Source organism: Mus musculus, chromosome 15 (genome assembly GCF_000001635.26).
Source record: "Mus musculus strain C57BL/6J chromosome 15, GRCm38.p6 C57BL/6J".
Classification (NCBI taxonomy): Eukaryota; Metazoa; Chordata; class Mammalia; order Rodentia; family Muridae; genus Mus; species Mus musculus.
The window spans coordinates 64,704,375-64,720,504 of NC_000081.6; the positions used below are offsets into that span (position 1 = coordinate 64,704,375).

Genomic DNA, 16,130 nt, shown 5'->3' on the forward strand with positions numbered 1-16,130 from the left:
TGTAGAATGTTTCAGGTAGATAGAAGAAAGTTCTGGACACCATTGCACACTGTGGTGACTAAATTAAATAATGAAGTATTGTATACCTGAATGTCCACAAGAGGCTACACTTTAAGTGGTTTTTCCACAATGTGGTGTGATGAATATTTTGATTGACTTAACTAGTCTATATTTTAGACACTTATCAAGGCATCAATTTATTCAGATAAAAATTGACTGTGAAAATTAAATAACCTATCACATGTTTATAAAACATCCCAAGAGTTCTGATGCTTAGATTTACCTCATCAAAGTCAGCAATGATCTCATTCAGCAAGCGCAGACATTCTACTCCCTGGTTGTTCATTTCTGTCTGAGAGTAGAAGTCTGCGAACCCAGGGATGGAGGCGAACATCACTCCAACAGCATCGTAGGATTGAGAATACAGCTCCTGGGACAGAGAGGAGGCAGACATGATAATCAGAGTTTTGCATGATGCTACCTGTGCATAAGGACCCGGCAGACATGTGCACAGGAATCCAGTGGCAGGACAGAAAATGAGATGTCAGGTACGGTACATCAGCAATGTATGACTTAGTACTCCCCCGCCCCCACTGGCTGCTATAGAAAATACATCAGGGTGGGTTGATGAAAACTGTAAATGTATTTCTCATGTTCTAGATGCTTGAAAGTATCCAACACTTACTTTCTAGTTGTGTCCACACATGCCAGAAGAAGCAAAGCAGCTCTCTTGGAACTCTTTAATAAGCACACTAATCCAATTGTTATGGTTTGAACACACAATAAAATCTTCCAACAGCTTCATTGTTAAAGACATGGTCTCTGACTGGTGGATCTAGTCACTGAGAGGTACACTGGATCACAGGGGCTCATGAGTTAACTCTTCATGGAGTGATAAGGTGGTATTATTGGGAGATAATAGGAGGTGGAAACTAGTTAGAGGAATAAGTTTCTAGACTACGTCCAGAAAAATAAATACACCTTAGAAAATTTGGAGGGACACAGATAGTCCATTCCTTGCACCGTGAACACAGAATCATTAGGTGGTTTAGAATAATAAAAAGTATGCGATCTTTAACCTCAGCTAAGCCAGCACTTGTGAACGGTATGCCTTTGTCCTTGGCCAATTCTTCTGTTCTCCTCAAAGACTGGTGCAGTTTCACCATTCTCCTTCACTTAACCCACCACAGTGCCCTTCTGCATAGAAGATCTTTCTCCTGCTGTACCAAGTAAACTTTGGGTGGGAGGTAGCTCTCCCTGTTTTTAGTCCTTATGTGCGTACATCTTCATGTGTAATCATCTTCAACTCCATTTGTGTTTTACCTCTTACTGAAAAGTAGGATCTTGGCCCTTATAATTTCTTCAACAACGTTACCCCTGTCTTAGTTAGGGTTCCTATTGTTGTAATAGAATCACCATGACCAAACACACACACACACACACACACACACACACACACACACACACACCAAAAACAAAAACAAACTAAAAAAAAAAACAAGTTGGGGAGGAAAGGGTTATTCAATTTATACTTCCATGTTGCTGTTCATCACCAAAGGAAGTCAGGACAAGAACGTAAACAGGGCATGATGGTGGAGGCAGATGAGGAAGCTATGGAGTAGTGCTGCTTAATGGCTTGCTTCCCTTGGCTTGCTCAACCTGCTTTCTTATAGAACCCAGCACTACCAGCACCACCCACTATGGGCTGGGCTTTCCCTCACTGATAACTAACTGAGAAAATGCCCTACGGATGGATCGCGTGGAGATTATTTTCTCAATGGAGGCTCCTTCCTTTCTGATGACTGTAGCTTGTGTCAGGTTGACACACAGAACCGGTTAGTATCACTCCCTTTCCTGCCAACGCTCTCCTTTCTTAGGTCTTACTCACTTCCTCTTCATGCTGCTTCCTGCTCTTTGTCTTTTCTAAAAAAGAACAGGATACCCTGATCCAGTAGGCACACGTGTCTATCAACCTGGCCTTCATTCTGGCTTCCATCCTTCTTATGCTGTATTTCTCCTCTGTCTGTTTCTATTCACATCTCAAGCTGGGATGAAACAAGTGGAGAGAAAGTCCTCTAAATTGGGAAAAATCAATGTACACTTGGCAGTTCCCATCTCACTGGGCAATCACATAGCTCAGCAGGTTGGCCACTTGGGACCTTGAATCTCTTGACTTTCTGTGAAGTATCTTGTTTTCTCACGTTTGCACTCTTTAAGGATTTGCTTTAGAAAGCCTGCCTATTTTCAGCATTTTGTCTGTGACTCAGTGAATGCATCACTTTGGACATCCTTGCTGGACATATCTCATTCATGTTCAACCTCTCCACCACCCATACAGTTTCCAAGTCCATATTTCCAGAATAGTTCTGGGACTTGGCTTAACCTGGATTTTTCTGACACTCTTCAAACTATGATTCCACAGGCCTGGAGTGTTTTCTCTTTATCATGAAGCACTCATCTGTTCCTTCATCCACTAAATTGTTAGAAACACTAGAGTTGCGAAATCTACAAAGGGAGTGTTGGTTATCATTGACTCTTTCCTGCTCCTTAATGTTGACCCTATTTTAGTGTTGCTGCTATTTTTAAAAGCAATGCTCTTTCCAGTGTCTTGACTTACCACTAAGAAAGCTTCCTACTCATAGGCCTCCAGCCTTGTTCTACTCAAAGGTGTTCACCACATGCTGCCTACAGTGAGCGATCTTTTTAAAGACATCTATATGATATTGGATATCACACATTCCTCCAGTCTTAAAGCTCTCTATGGCTCACAGTTGCCTTCAAGATAAAATTCTAACACTACATTACAGTACATCTTCATGGTCTTACTACCACCCACCCCTTTAATCTAAGTGTCTACAAGTCTCCGACTCTTTAGGCTCCTAAAACACTCAAGCATTTCTATGTTTTGTTTTTGTATTGATGTTGAACTCAGAGCCTTGAAGGTTTGTGTTCTTCCACTGAGTTATACTGCTGGTCTGTTTTTCTGCTTCTGTGTCCCATTGTAGCTGCTATTACAGGTGTCCCTGCAATTTTCTCTCTACCCAACTGTCATGGTTCCTGTGAGTTTTTTCTTTGGCCTCAAGAGGGCACTCTGTCAATGTGACCAGCAGCTTTGAAGAGGCATGGGATTAATGTCCCCAAATCAGGGGTATCTGTAAACCACTGATGGGAAGTGATGTCTTGTATCCTCTTCCTTCACTCTTATAGCCATTCAAAAATGGTTCGATTAGGCTCCCATTGCCCATTTAGGTAGCAGGTCTACCCAACAACGCGTCAAACACCAGTGCATTCTTTCTCTTCCTTCCATTCTGTATTTCCTAGAATCTCCTTCAGGGAAGTTGCTGCCTCTGAAGTTCTAGTTTCCAAGGTTTGCTCCTGGAGGAAGCCGAATAGTCTCTATGTTACCACATAAGTACATTTCTTTCTCCTACCTGTCCATTGCTGGGAACTGACCCTTCAGCCTTGAGGTTAGCTCCTTAACCAGGCAAATTTGTGTTTCCTCTTTTCACTACCCATGTGGAGAGGAGTTTTGCACAAACTTTCTAGGGTCTCGAATGGGAGCAGGAGGTTGAGCTCTCAAATCGCCACATGAAGTTCTGTAACACATCCCTTGCTCCAGCATCATTGCTCTAACATCCAACTCTTTCTTTAAACATGAATCCTATGATGTCAGATATATGTCATTCTTCTTGGTGTGTTTAGTGCAGTCCCGCATTATGATGTCCTTTACATAACAATCTATTATAAGTAAACACCCACAAATAGTTATTATGTCAATTAATGACTTCTTGGTCTTTTTAGAAAACATTAAAATCTACAGAGTTCTTTCACATGAACCTGTGAGTTGTCACAATCCAGTGGAATTTTCTATCCTTACTTCACAGATAAAATGAGGCAGAGGAGTTATGCTATTGCCTTGGGTCACACAGCTAATAGTTCAAGAGTTAGGGCTGGAAGGTTCTAGGGCTTCTTTATTCCACTTCTCCTTGTGTACTTCCACTATCATGCCCTAGGTTTGAGAAACACTCTGTTGCTGATTCACGATCAATCTTGAGTTTGAAGTGTGAGTCAACTTAGTTTCATCCAAAGGGGCATAGGCAGGTGACAACTGGCTGGGCCGAGTTGTAGAGTAGAGAAAAGCAACAGAAAATGAATTCCTAACATGGGACCATACTCCCTTTAGCCTGGGATGGGTATGCACACATGGAGGAAGCTGATTCTGCTTCACAAATTAGAGAATGTGTGTTAGTAAGCTCACAGAATCAATCCTCCACATGACTTTGGTTTTTGGGTAAAAGTCTATTACACAATTGCCTATATTATTACTTCCTGAAGGCTGCTATCACAGAGTGACTTAAGGAACATGAATGCATTTTTTTTTCATAATACTGGGGCAGGAAATCTGAGACCAAGGCTCAGACATTCATAGGTTCTCCTGCTCAGAGAGTACATGCCTATCTCCCACTCATCTTTCTGTATTCTTCACTTTGAGTTATAATCCTTAGGTTTTACAAGGATGCCAGTGGGACTGTATCAAGACCACCTTGATGGCCTAATTTTGACATGTCTACCTCTCCTATGATGGCTACAGTTTGATGTCACTGGGCTTGGAATCTCACACATGGATTTTGAGGAAGCACAATTCATCCCAGGAACCTCTTTTTCTATTAACAAGTAGAGAAGAGAAAAATATTATCCTCTGAAATTGACTCCATAATTACACATCCAACTTCTTTTTTTTTTTTTTTTTGAGACAGGGTTTCTCTTTATAGCCCTGACAGTCCTGTAACTCACTCTGTAGACCAGGCTGGCCTCGAACTCAGAAATCTATCTGCCTCTGCCTCCCAAGTGCTGGGATTAAAGGCATATGTCACCACTGCCTTTAATCCCACCACTGGCCCAACTTCGTTTTTATTCTCTATAGTATAAATGCCCCCACTGTGTGAAATGGCTCCCCTGGGCTTCTTAAACTGTGTTTGTCCATTTGAGTTCTACTGACACCTAATCCCTCCCAACCTTTCTTTTCATTTAGAAGTCTTGCCAGCATTCAGTATGCTCAGTTTTTTTATTTTATTTTGCATGCTTTTGTGAATATGCGGTATGCATCGATGTTTGCCTGTATGTGAATTTGTATTCGTGTACACGTTTGCATGCTGTGGACACATATATGTGTGTATGTGTGTACAGGTATGAGGCTGATATTTGGAATTTCAATATTTTTCATTGAGACTGGTCCTTTCAACTAATCTGAGAGATCAACTCTGTGCCTAGTCTAACTAGCCAGGTTGCTTCAGGGACCCCTTCTCTAAGCCTTCCAAGTTCTGGAGTTAGCATCATTCTTCATTGGGATTTGTATGGGTGTTCAGTGTCCACATCCTGGTCCTCACTCTTATACTGCAGATATTTTACACCTCTCTAGCCATCCTCTGATTTCCTAAAATGTAAAATAATGATAACACTAGCTATTTTTACTGAGCAATGATATGCCAGGCACGTTGCAGAATACTGCATGCATCATCTTACTTAATGCTCACAACAACTATGTGAGTTGGATATAATTAAGGCCTTTATTTTATCTAAGGGAGGATGAGAGAGGTTGTGGTTAAGTACTTTGCTTAAAACTCACAGTTGTTAAAGGGTAGAACAGGAATTTATAACTGGATAGTTTGACTCCTGAGTCCAAGCTACTACTAATAGTGGCAGTCACAAAGCTATGTTCATTCAGGAATGATGACAATACCAGTCATGATAAACAGGAACGGATATTGCAACTGGAAACTTCGTTTGATCAACACTTGAATGGAAAGTTGGTTTAACATTAGAGGGAATCTATACCAGACAACCGAACTTGAACTCAGTTCAGCTCTTGACTGTTGGATCTATTGGAAGGGAGACAAGCATGAAAAGGTAGCTGAGAGCCATTTCTTCTCTTGGCCAGATGCTACCTGGTGGAGAGAGTATCCATGAAGACAAGCGCATAAGCACAGGCTCTCAGGTGATGACAGCTGAGATACATAGGAGACCAAAATTGAATCCATTGTTTTTCCTCAGGAATTGGGAGAATGGTTCTGTTGACCCACTTACTGACTGTCACAGAACATAAAGACTGGTGAGTATTCATCTTCATGAGGGGCAGGAAGGGTAAGTCATACTATTGAGGTTGCCACATTGGAGGAGAAAACTTCATCTTGGACACAAACAAGTCCTTGAGGTGATAACTACCAGTGACTCACGTCTTAGTTGCTGTGTCCTTCTCACTATATCCTCCACAATTAGATGAGAGGGAAGATTTTATAGGGAATTTCCCCCAGCAGGTCAGGGCAATGAATGTGGACAGAGAGATGATGACTCCTGCAGATGTGGTCACATGTCACTGGTCTCAGTGACAAAGTGAACTCCCTTCATCCTTGCACTTTGGGAATTGTGTAGAAACAGCTTTGGACAAATTGCTGCCTGCTGTGGTTTAAATATGAACTGTCCATAATGGGCTCATGTCCTGGGGACTTGGCTATCAGCTACAGGGATTTGGGGAAATGTTTGGATGCTGAGGGCCCTGACCTCATTGATAGTCTGATACTTTGATATATTTGTATTGAAGAAAGTAGGAAGTGGGTCACTGGGCATGTGTCCAGACATACACCTTATTCTCTGTGGGGAGCCGCCCTCACATTCGCCGTTGCAAGATGGCGCTGACATCCTGTGTTCTAAGTGGTAAACAAATAATCTGCGCATGTGCCAAGGGTATTTTTCCACCCCATGTGCTCTGCCTTCCCCGTGACGACAACTCGGCCGATGGGCTGCAGCCAATCAGGGAGTAATACGTCCTAGGCGGAGAATAATTCTCCTTAAAAAGGGACGGGGTTTCGCCATTTGCTCTCTTGCACTCTTGCTCTGGCTCTTGCTTCTTGCTCCTGAAGATGTAAGCAATAAAGCTCTTGCACTCTTGCGCTCTTGCCCTCTCTCTTGCTCTCTTGCGCTTTGGCTCCTAAAGATGTAAGCAATAGAGCTCTTGCTCTCTTGCTCTCTGGCTCCTGAAGATGTAAGCAATAAAGTTTTGCCGCAGAAGATTCCGGTTTGTTGCGTTCTTCCTGGCCGGTCGTGAATGCGTGTAAGAATTCTCTGTTACCCACATCTTGCTTTTTCCTAGCTGCAGCGCAGGGAAGTAAACAGCTCTGCTCTACCATGTGTCTCTTCCATGATCCTCTCTGTCACCACAGGCCTGGAAATCATGGTGCCAATCAGCATGTACTGAAAATCTTGAATGCATAGGCAAAACGAGCCTGTCCTCCCTTAAGAGGCTTGCTTGCTAAGGCATTCCTCTACAGTAGTGAAAAACAAAACAAAACAAAAAAGCCCCAAACCAAAACCAAAATCCAATGCACTAACTCAAGAGGTCTTGTTGTCTATTCTTTCATTCCTATTGCTTTAGTTAGGGGCACAGACGACTGGAGGTGGCTTCTTCAAAGTGAGACAATTCAAGTTAATATACAATGGGCTTAACTAAAAAGATAAAGGGAGAAATAGGAGACCCTAGTAATCCCCCTGGGAACAAAGCAGCAGAGCTCTCAGGCCCCTTTAGATTAGGAGACATTAGAACAGCTCAGGAATTTTACACAGGAACAGTATGGCAGTCGCATTGAAGAGCTGTGGAGGAACACGGCCAGCATCACGTGATTCCCAGGCAATACATATCCTGGCCTCTCTGCTTCTCCTCACTGAGATAACCTAGCACCCCCTCCCCTATTGGCAGTCCCCAGTCTGGGTGCCAGAGCCCATGGGAAGTCATTGATGCTATGCACTCAGTTTGTCCCCAACCCTACCCTGGGCCAAGTAGAAAAGAGGATGAAGGGGCTTGGAGAATCACACGGAAGAGACTCATGTAACCTACCCACCACCTTCAGAGAGGGCCACTTTATTTAACTCACTCCAATTAACTGCTTTCAGGGCTCCATCTGTTTCTCCCTATTCTGGGATGAAGAAAACTAAAAGCGTGCTGTAAACTGTAGAAGGATAGATGGATATAGAAAAGCTATAATCGTTTTATTGTCATCTTTCTGTGTGGGTTGGAAGCAGAGGTTTGGAGCCCGTAGGGAACTGTGAAGGCTCACGCTTCCCCCTCCTCCACTCCACTTGAGGATGCAGGCGGAGAAACTGCTCTCCTCTCTTCTGGGGGAACCATGTTGTAGGGATCCCTTCTGTGCCCAGGCTGCTGGGAACTAAGCCCTGTGCTTCTTCCACCAAGTGAAGCCAGGGGAAGAAAGAATGTCTGTGTCCAGTGACCTTCTTTGTCATTCAAATGTCTGCTCAAATGGTCTAGCACTTTCTCCAGTCCTGTTCAGTGGGGTTTGGTCCACCCCTCATCTGAGTACCTAGAATTTTGCACATCTCCTGTTTTCTTTCATTTCACGAAGAAATCAGTCTCTCTTGGCTCTTCCCCAGGTACCTTACTGTTTCGATGGCATGACTGAAAAGCAGCTTTGGGGCTGTCCTCTGACATTCCTGGGTTTCTGCCTCTCCATTGGGTGGTCATGATTGACACACAGCCTCATCTTCTCTGCTCTAGCAGCTGTCAATAAACTTGCAACAAAGTCTCACGAAAAACAGTCCCCAAACAGAATTTCGTAAAAATCCATCTATTGAGAAGTGTGAGTAGCTTTGATCTGTATTGGAGAGGCGGCCCTCCAGGAACCCAGTGCTTCTGCTCTTTGATATTCAAATCCTGCCTCATCTTTTGCTGTGGGTTTTTTTTTTTCCTCCTTTAGTGGCTTGGATGGGATTACCTCGGTTCTGTTATCTAAGGTCCTAAGGCAAGGTCACAAATTTAACATCATTGGGGGGTCTTAGAGGAAATATGAACGGAAGGGCATGGTTGGGCTAATTAGAGACTCCATTCTCTTCTTAAAGGCATCATACCCACAAGTAAAAACAAGCCATCAAATCAATAACCAGTGTTTTTCATCTCAGCCCACTGTTTAAAGCTTTTCTAAGAGCTAGCCTGATATAACTAAGTCTCATCAGCCTCTGACAAACTGACTGCAAACTTTGTAAAGAAAAGGTAGTCCCAGCCCAGCCCTCTAAGACAGGACACATTGTCTTTGTACCTCCTTTACAAGGGCCAGCAGGTCTTGTTTCAGTTGTTTCTTCAAGGGATCAGGGATCATGTATAAGGATCAGTGGTGAGGAAGGCTGGTATGATTTGTATTCTTTAGCTCACCATCTTGTGAAAATGAAGCAGTCAGATTATTTCATTCTCGTGAGGCCTCTTCCTGAGGCTGAGTCCAAGGATGACCCCTCAGGGGGTCTGTTTATGGCTTTAGGTCTGCCTGAAAGTCTCACAGAGCAAGACAAAGCTCTCTCACATACCTAGTGTCTGGCATTTGAAATAGCATTAAGTTTGCTCTTGAGAAACTTTTCCTCGGAGGTTAAAGGGCGTGCTCAATAGTTTCAATGGTTTCATTTCTCACAGCAGCACTTCACTTCTACCTCCCATCATCAGAGCTCATCTTCTCTCTGTCTCCATCATCTCCTAGGCCTCCCACCAGGGTCTTCCCTGAGCTGTTTTAGGATCTATGATTAGCTTTGCACCTCTATGTTCTAATCTATGCAGTTTATTGATTGTTACCTGTGGAATGTTCCCAAGCTCCTGTTTCACTTAAAAGTGTCCCAAAGCCTTATCATAGCCCAAAAGGCCTGACTGACAGGTGTCCTGCCCAGGTTGTTTAATAATATACTTAGATCTTTGCAGTGAGAAAATGGCGTTCTCACCAAATTTGTGTCCATTTGGAGCAGCAGATCTTATTTGGAAGTGATATTTTAGTAGCTGTAACTAACTAAAGATGAGATCATCCTGGATTAGAGTGCATCCTAGATCTGATGGTTGGTGTCCTTAGAGGAAAGAGGCTGATGTCATTACAAAGGAGGCTATGGAAGATGCAGGCACAGATCAGAATGGTGTTGCCACATTCAAAGGAAGATTTGGGGGCCACCAGGTCCTGGAAGGACCATGAAGAGGGCATGAGCCTCCTAGCACCTTGATTTGACAATTGTGGTTGAATTTCCCTAAGTGGACCACCAGCAAGTTATAACACAAAAGAACAGTTGATGAGCACCTACTACATGTGAGGCACTGTGCCAAGAATATACGGGCCTCCCTGTAGCTGGACTTTGACTACTTTGTGGGTTCTTCTTTCTTCCACCCTTCTCCTATCCTTTCAACCTCCTAACACTAAATAGGAGAGCAAAAATAATAGAGGGGAAAGGAGGCAATGTTATTATTAGACTACTTCCTGCTAATTAGGAGCATTGAGTTCCTTGGGGTAAGTTCTATCTTTGCCAGTAGGATATCTAATTTCTTCTTCTTGTTTCTTCTTTGCATGCAAGTACTTAATAAACCACAGCCAACCAACCAACAACCCACCAGTAACAACCCCGCCTCTCTGGGGCCTAGCATTATATAACCTTTCAAAAGTTCCCTGAATTCCATGTGTCACAAAATTGCAGCAACTCTCTGCTGCTGGCAAAATCATGCTCCTGCTAGAGCACGAGGCAAATCATAGTCATCTGTTGTGGACAATCTGAAGCAGCCACATAATCCACACCTGGGATTAAAATGAAATTGCTTTTCAAAAAATCCAAAATTCTCACTACACCTCCCCACATAAACACACCCACACTTACACACCTACTCCCATAACACATATGTATGTCATATATATATTCACACAAATATATACCCATATATATATCTATTTATGTATATATGCATATACATCATGTATATATAAAAACTATTACTTTAAATTGTGGTGAATGAAACTTAACCATCTTCACCCTGTGTTAATAACTCAGTGTTATTAAGTACATTCACTTTGTAGTGTAAGTATCATTGTGACCACAGAATATTCCTCAGCTTGCAAACCTGAGCAACAGTAACTCCCCACTCCACCCTCCTCCAATCCATGTCAACCATATTTCTGCCCTTTCTCTATGTATTGACATCTACATGTAACTTATGTAAATGTAATTATGCACAATATTAGTACTGGTGATTGACATATTTCACTTAGCATGAGGCAATACTGTATTATATTCCAGGACATCATTTCTTATAGATGAATAACATTTTCTGAGTCTGTGCATGAGTGTGTGTGTGTGTGTATGTGTGTGTACATGTGTCTGAATGTATGATATCAATCCATGCATCTATACATGAATACCTGAGCTGTTTTCACCTTTTGTCTACTATAGTAAGGCATAAACATCATGTCATTTGAGGCCACTTTTCAATTTTGTAGATATACTTAGAATTGTTGGAGCTCTTTTTATTTCTCCAATGACATCATGATATACCATATGCTATAATACATATTTGTATATATTTAATATATGCATACACATATATAACACTTTAAAATTCAAAACCAGTCTTTAATAAGAATTTTATATCCATCTAACAAATGAAGGACTGGATACTAGGGAAAACAGTGTGTAAATTTTATAGCATCAAATATGTTGGATTGACAGGCACCATGTGGTAGGCATGGTTGTTTTTCTTACACCTCCCATGAGAGTAACAGAATTTTCCGAGGGCTCAGGATCAGTGTGAGCAGGTGTATACCATCCCTTTCTCCACTGACTAGTCTGACCTCACCTCACCTCATTGTCTCTGTCTTTCTCCAGGAAGTGGCGGGCCACATGGCTGGGTAAGATATTGCGCAGCATGTTCTCGTTGTGTTCCCTCAGTTCCTTCATCTCGTTGATCTCCTCTTTGGCCTGTACGCGCCACAGGAAATCCAGGCGGGCTGTGTACTCCAGCTGTAATTGACAGGAGCCAAAGAAAAGCAGCAGGTTCAGGTATGGACGTCTGGAAGGTGGTGGAAAAGGTTTCCCTGGGACTTTTTGCAGGTAAAATAAAGCTAGATTATCTCATCTGAAGACACAGGTCTGAAGCCAAGCTATCTGGGAATAGTAAGAGCTTGCAGGGATGCACACCTGTTCTCCCAGGTGCTATCTGCATGTAGATCATCTTCTCTTGTGTACGATGATTTGACAATCCCATTGTCCTCTACAGACTATATATGGCATGAGTCCAGGAAGTTTTCCATTTGCCTCATATTACATTCTTTCTGTCATGGACTTAATGTCTACCCTACCCCAAGACATTCATATCTTGAAACCCTAATTAGCAATGGCGAGTCTTTGGCAAGTGGATCTTTGGAAGGAAGTTGAGGTTCAATGAGACCTCGAAGGTGGAGCACCTGCGATGAGATTCCTGGCCTTACTCGAGGAGATAGGAGCAGCTTTGCTTTCCTATTCTTATGCCGACACCTTGATTAAAGGGCATCTGAAGGGTGGAAAGATGGTTCGCTGCAAGCTAGAATGATACCCTCATCTGCAACCAAACACTTTCAGTTCTCAATATGAAATTTTCTACCCTCCAGAATAATGACTGAATAAATTTATGTGTGTAAGCCACCAACGTTAAGGCATATTGTGAATGAAGCTTGAACTTTGAGATACCACAAGGGGATATAGTTATCACAGGGCAGAAGGTTATCAGCACATTTGTTACCCCAACACATGAGTATGTTAAAAATACATGTCTTCCGGTTGGCAGTCATTGTGTTCTTGCCCTATTTTATGCAATATGCAAATACTATGTCCTTTAATCCAGAGAGGAGGTCTAATCAGAAGACTATACATTCAGTCATTATTCCACAGACAAAATCAAACAAACATTGTTAAGTCACTTGACCATGATGGTTACATCCAACTTAGGGGTGAAGCCAGGATTTATTCTTAAGTCTCAAAGTCAACTCAGGAGTCCATGCTCTCTCCCTGACCAAGGTAATAAGCTATAAATGGATAGTGGAATACTAGAAAGATCATGGGCTTCATGTTAGACAGCCAAAGCTTGGCGTCATGGTCATACTTACACACTGTTGCATGGACTAACAGTGACTTAATCTTAGTTTCCTTATTTCCAAATAAGGTGAAGAATAGTGGTGACCCCAAGAGAACGAAGGAGCCGGGCGTGGTGGTGCACGCCTTTACTCCCAGCACTCGGGAGGCAGAGGCAGGCAGATTTCTGAGTTTGAGGCCAGCCTGGTCTACAAAGTGAGTTCCAGGACAGCCAGGGCTATACAGAGAAACTCTGTCTTGAAAATACAAACAAACAAACAAAAAACAACAAAAAAGAGAGAATGAAGGAAAAATTACTTAGGAGGCCTGAATTTACACATTAATTTCCTCTCATCCTGACTTTGCTGCTTACTGGATATGGGCAGCTTCTCTTCATGGGCAACTCACAAGGTATCTTTATCTTAGCTTTGGGGGTATTTTTATTTCAAGGTCTTTAGCAATGAGCAGGAACCACAGACTGAACTGTCTGATACATGGTTGGATGCTCCAAATGCAAAGACTTAAAACGTTGAGCTAGTTTCTGTGTTTTATTTTCAAGTCTCAGTGGAGGCACAAGGTCATCCATTCACCTGCATTTGTAATAGTAAAAGTTGGAAATGATCCAAGTGTTCATTCAGTTGGGTGACCAAACTATGGCAATATACACAATGGAACATAGTGCAGCTGGAGAAAGAAATGAAGAGTGTTTCTTTATTTGCTGATGGCTTTGTTTCCAAGGGAAGAAAAATATATGCTATCATATCATATGTCAATTACCTCAGGACAATAGACCAGTTATAAAGGAGAACATTTTACACACCTTCACCCACACACTCACAACCTCCTTCGATCAACATATTGTAGGTGGTAATATTTGCACTATTAATCTAGACTATTACATGTGAATTGCATGATGAAGCAAATGGGCAATTGTGATTTTGTCATTGAAAATAGAATTTGGGGAGGAGAAAAGGCATCAACAGCCCCAAGACTGGTGAGGGTATAAATGTCTATGGTCATTCCAGGCTTAGTGGCATAGACCTGTAACCCCACCACTGGACAGACAAGTCCAGGAGGATCAAGAGTTCAAATCCATCTGCTGTACATTGAGTGGGAGGTCAGCTTGGGCTACATGAGAGACTGTCCAAGTAAAGCAAAGCAAAGCAAAGCAAAGCAAAGCAAAGCAAAGCGAAGCGAAGCGAAGCGAAGCGAAGCGAAGTGAAGCAAAGCAAATCAAATCAAATCAAATCTTATGGTTTTCAATTAAAAAAATAGAAGTACCCCAGAGCTCTTGACTCTAGCTGCATATGTATCAAAAGATGGCCTAGTCAGCCATCACTAGAAAGAGAGGCCCATTGGACATGCAAACTTTATATGCCCCAGTACAGGGGAATGCCAGGGCCAAAAAATGGGAAAGGGTGGGTAGGGAAGTGGGGGGGGTATGGGGGACTTTTGGGATAGAATTGGAAATGTAATTGAGGAAAATACGTAATAAAAAATTAAAAAAAATAAAAATAAAAAAAATAGAAGTATCACTGTGAAATCAGGTTATATGTTTCTAGCTCCTAACTCCTTTTAATTAAGTAATTAATTTTATGTTCCTACTCTTAAGGCCTAGAAAGAATGAAAATCTACTGCAAATATGTACTTCTAACTTATAGGTTAGAGTTCCTAATTTATTCAAAACACCAGTCCCATAAACATAATACCTACACTTGCCAGGAACAGATGAATTTAGGACAGAGAATTCATAACCTTAAAATATATTTTCAGATCATAAACAAGTCTATCAGATACTAGTGTGCTAAGTCAGCAGGACTTAAAACCAGTTTAAATAGAATTGTAGTGGGCAGAGACATGACAAATTGAGATTCTGTAAGACTAAAATTATCATGGATGGAAACAAGCAAAACTGCATAAAATGATAGTGACGTAAGGAACCAAACTCAGTCATTACCTTGCAATGACGCTGTGGAATAAACCCCACTGACAAACCACTGGGGGAAGATATTAAGGGAAGAGTCTTCACATTAATTTGCTTTATGAGCTACACTTGTAGGTGACATATAATTGATGAGGAGACAGTTCTCTTTTATAGTGTATTCCAGCTGATCAATTACGGGCTGCTGATAAAGTCAGCATGTCACACTATAAAATAAATGAATATAGGCTGTTATGATCAGCTGCTAATATCACCAAAACAGAGATGAGAAGATATGCCATACCTCTTAAATGTAATTTCTAAAGAAACCAATTAAATATTTCATGAAACTTTGAAACTGGATCTCACAAAGCTTCTACATGGAACAATCAATAAAAAACTCCCAAAGAGCTGAGACATATGTTCAATACTCTTAGAGGATGAGTAGACAGAGAAACATTATAAAAGTCTGGTGGCTCTCACAAAACACTTTAAGAAAAAAGCAGATGGCGGGAGATCACAAAGATTTAAAAATGTCTTCAGAGACACATCATGAAATGGCAAAACACAGACTTTGGATCTCAATTCAAATAAGCAAACTTGAAAAAATAACTATCAGATAAATAAATGGAAACACTACCTCGTAGTTTGACAGAATTAGTCAATGTCTGTTTTCTTTTAAAAAGTATGTTAATGACTTTGTGATTAAGTTAGAAGATATATGTATATATATTTCTAGATTCAATGATAGGATGTGTCGAACTAGTTTCAAAATAACCAAAGGGAATTGACAGTGGGCAGTGTATCTGAGGAGCCAGCTAAAACAGGCTGGACATGGGTTGGTAGGTCGTCATAAGTGTATATTTGACTTTTCTATAAAATAAAGCAAATCTCTGTGCAGTCAGCAGGGTATAGAAAACATTGCTGATCCTGACTGCTCCTCCAAATCTCTGAGCCATCTTGAATGTCATTCAGCTCACAGGAGTTCCTCCTAACAAGTAGGATAGCTGCTATTATATATCTGGTTTAGGAGATATGAAATAACACATGGCTTTATTATATAGATCTGTAAACATGGTGCATGTGAGAGTATCCTGACACATATAAAATGTAGATTCATAATGCATTTCTATCTTGTAATAGAAATATCTAGCATGTGTGGATATGATCAGATGAAACCTTTGAATTTTTTCTCTTTCAGACTCAAGAGCATCAAGTGCTTTTTGTTTTCTGTTTTTTGTTTTTGTTTTTGTTTTTTTGTTTTTTGTTTTTTGTTTTGTTTTTTTGAGACAGGGTTTCTCTGTATAGC

General features: G+C 41.5%; 1 protein-coding gene across 3 annotated transcripts in view; it reads right to left on the bottom strand.

The window, feature by feature from the left end:
- Nucleotides 1–16,130, bottom strand: part of Adcy8 (adenylate cyclase 8) — a 223,262-nt gene that overhangs the window by 5,340 nt on the left and 201,792 nt on the right. For all 3 annotated transcript variants that reach the window (NM_001331075.1, NM_001291903.1, NM_009623.2), the window contains 2 exons: nt 11,656–11,814; nt 284–430 (listed from right to left, as the gene is read on the bottom strand). In NM_001331075.1, coding sequence (NP_001318004.1) covers nt 284–430; nt 11,656–11,814 — 306 coding nt within the window. The remainder of the gene's footprint in view (nt 1–283; nt 431–11,655; nt 11,815–16,130) is intronic.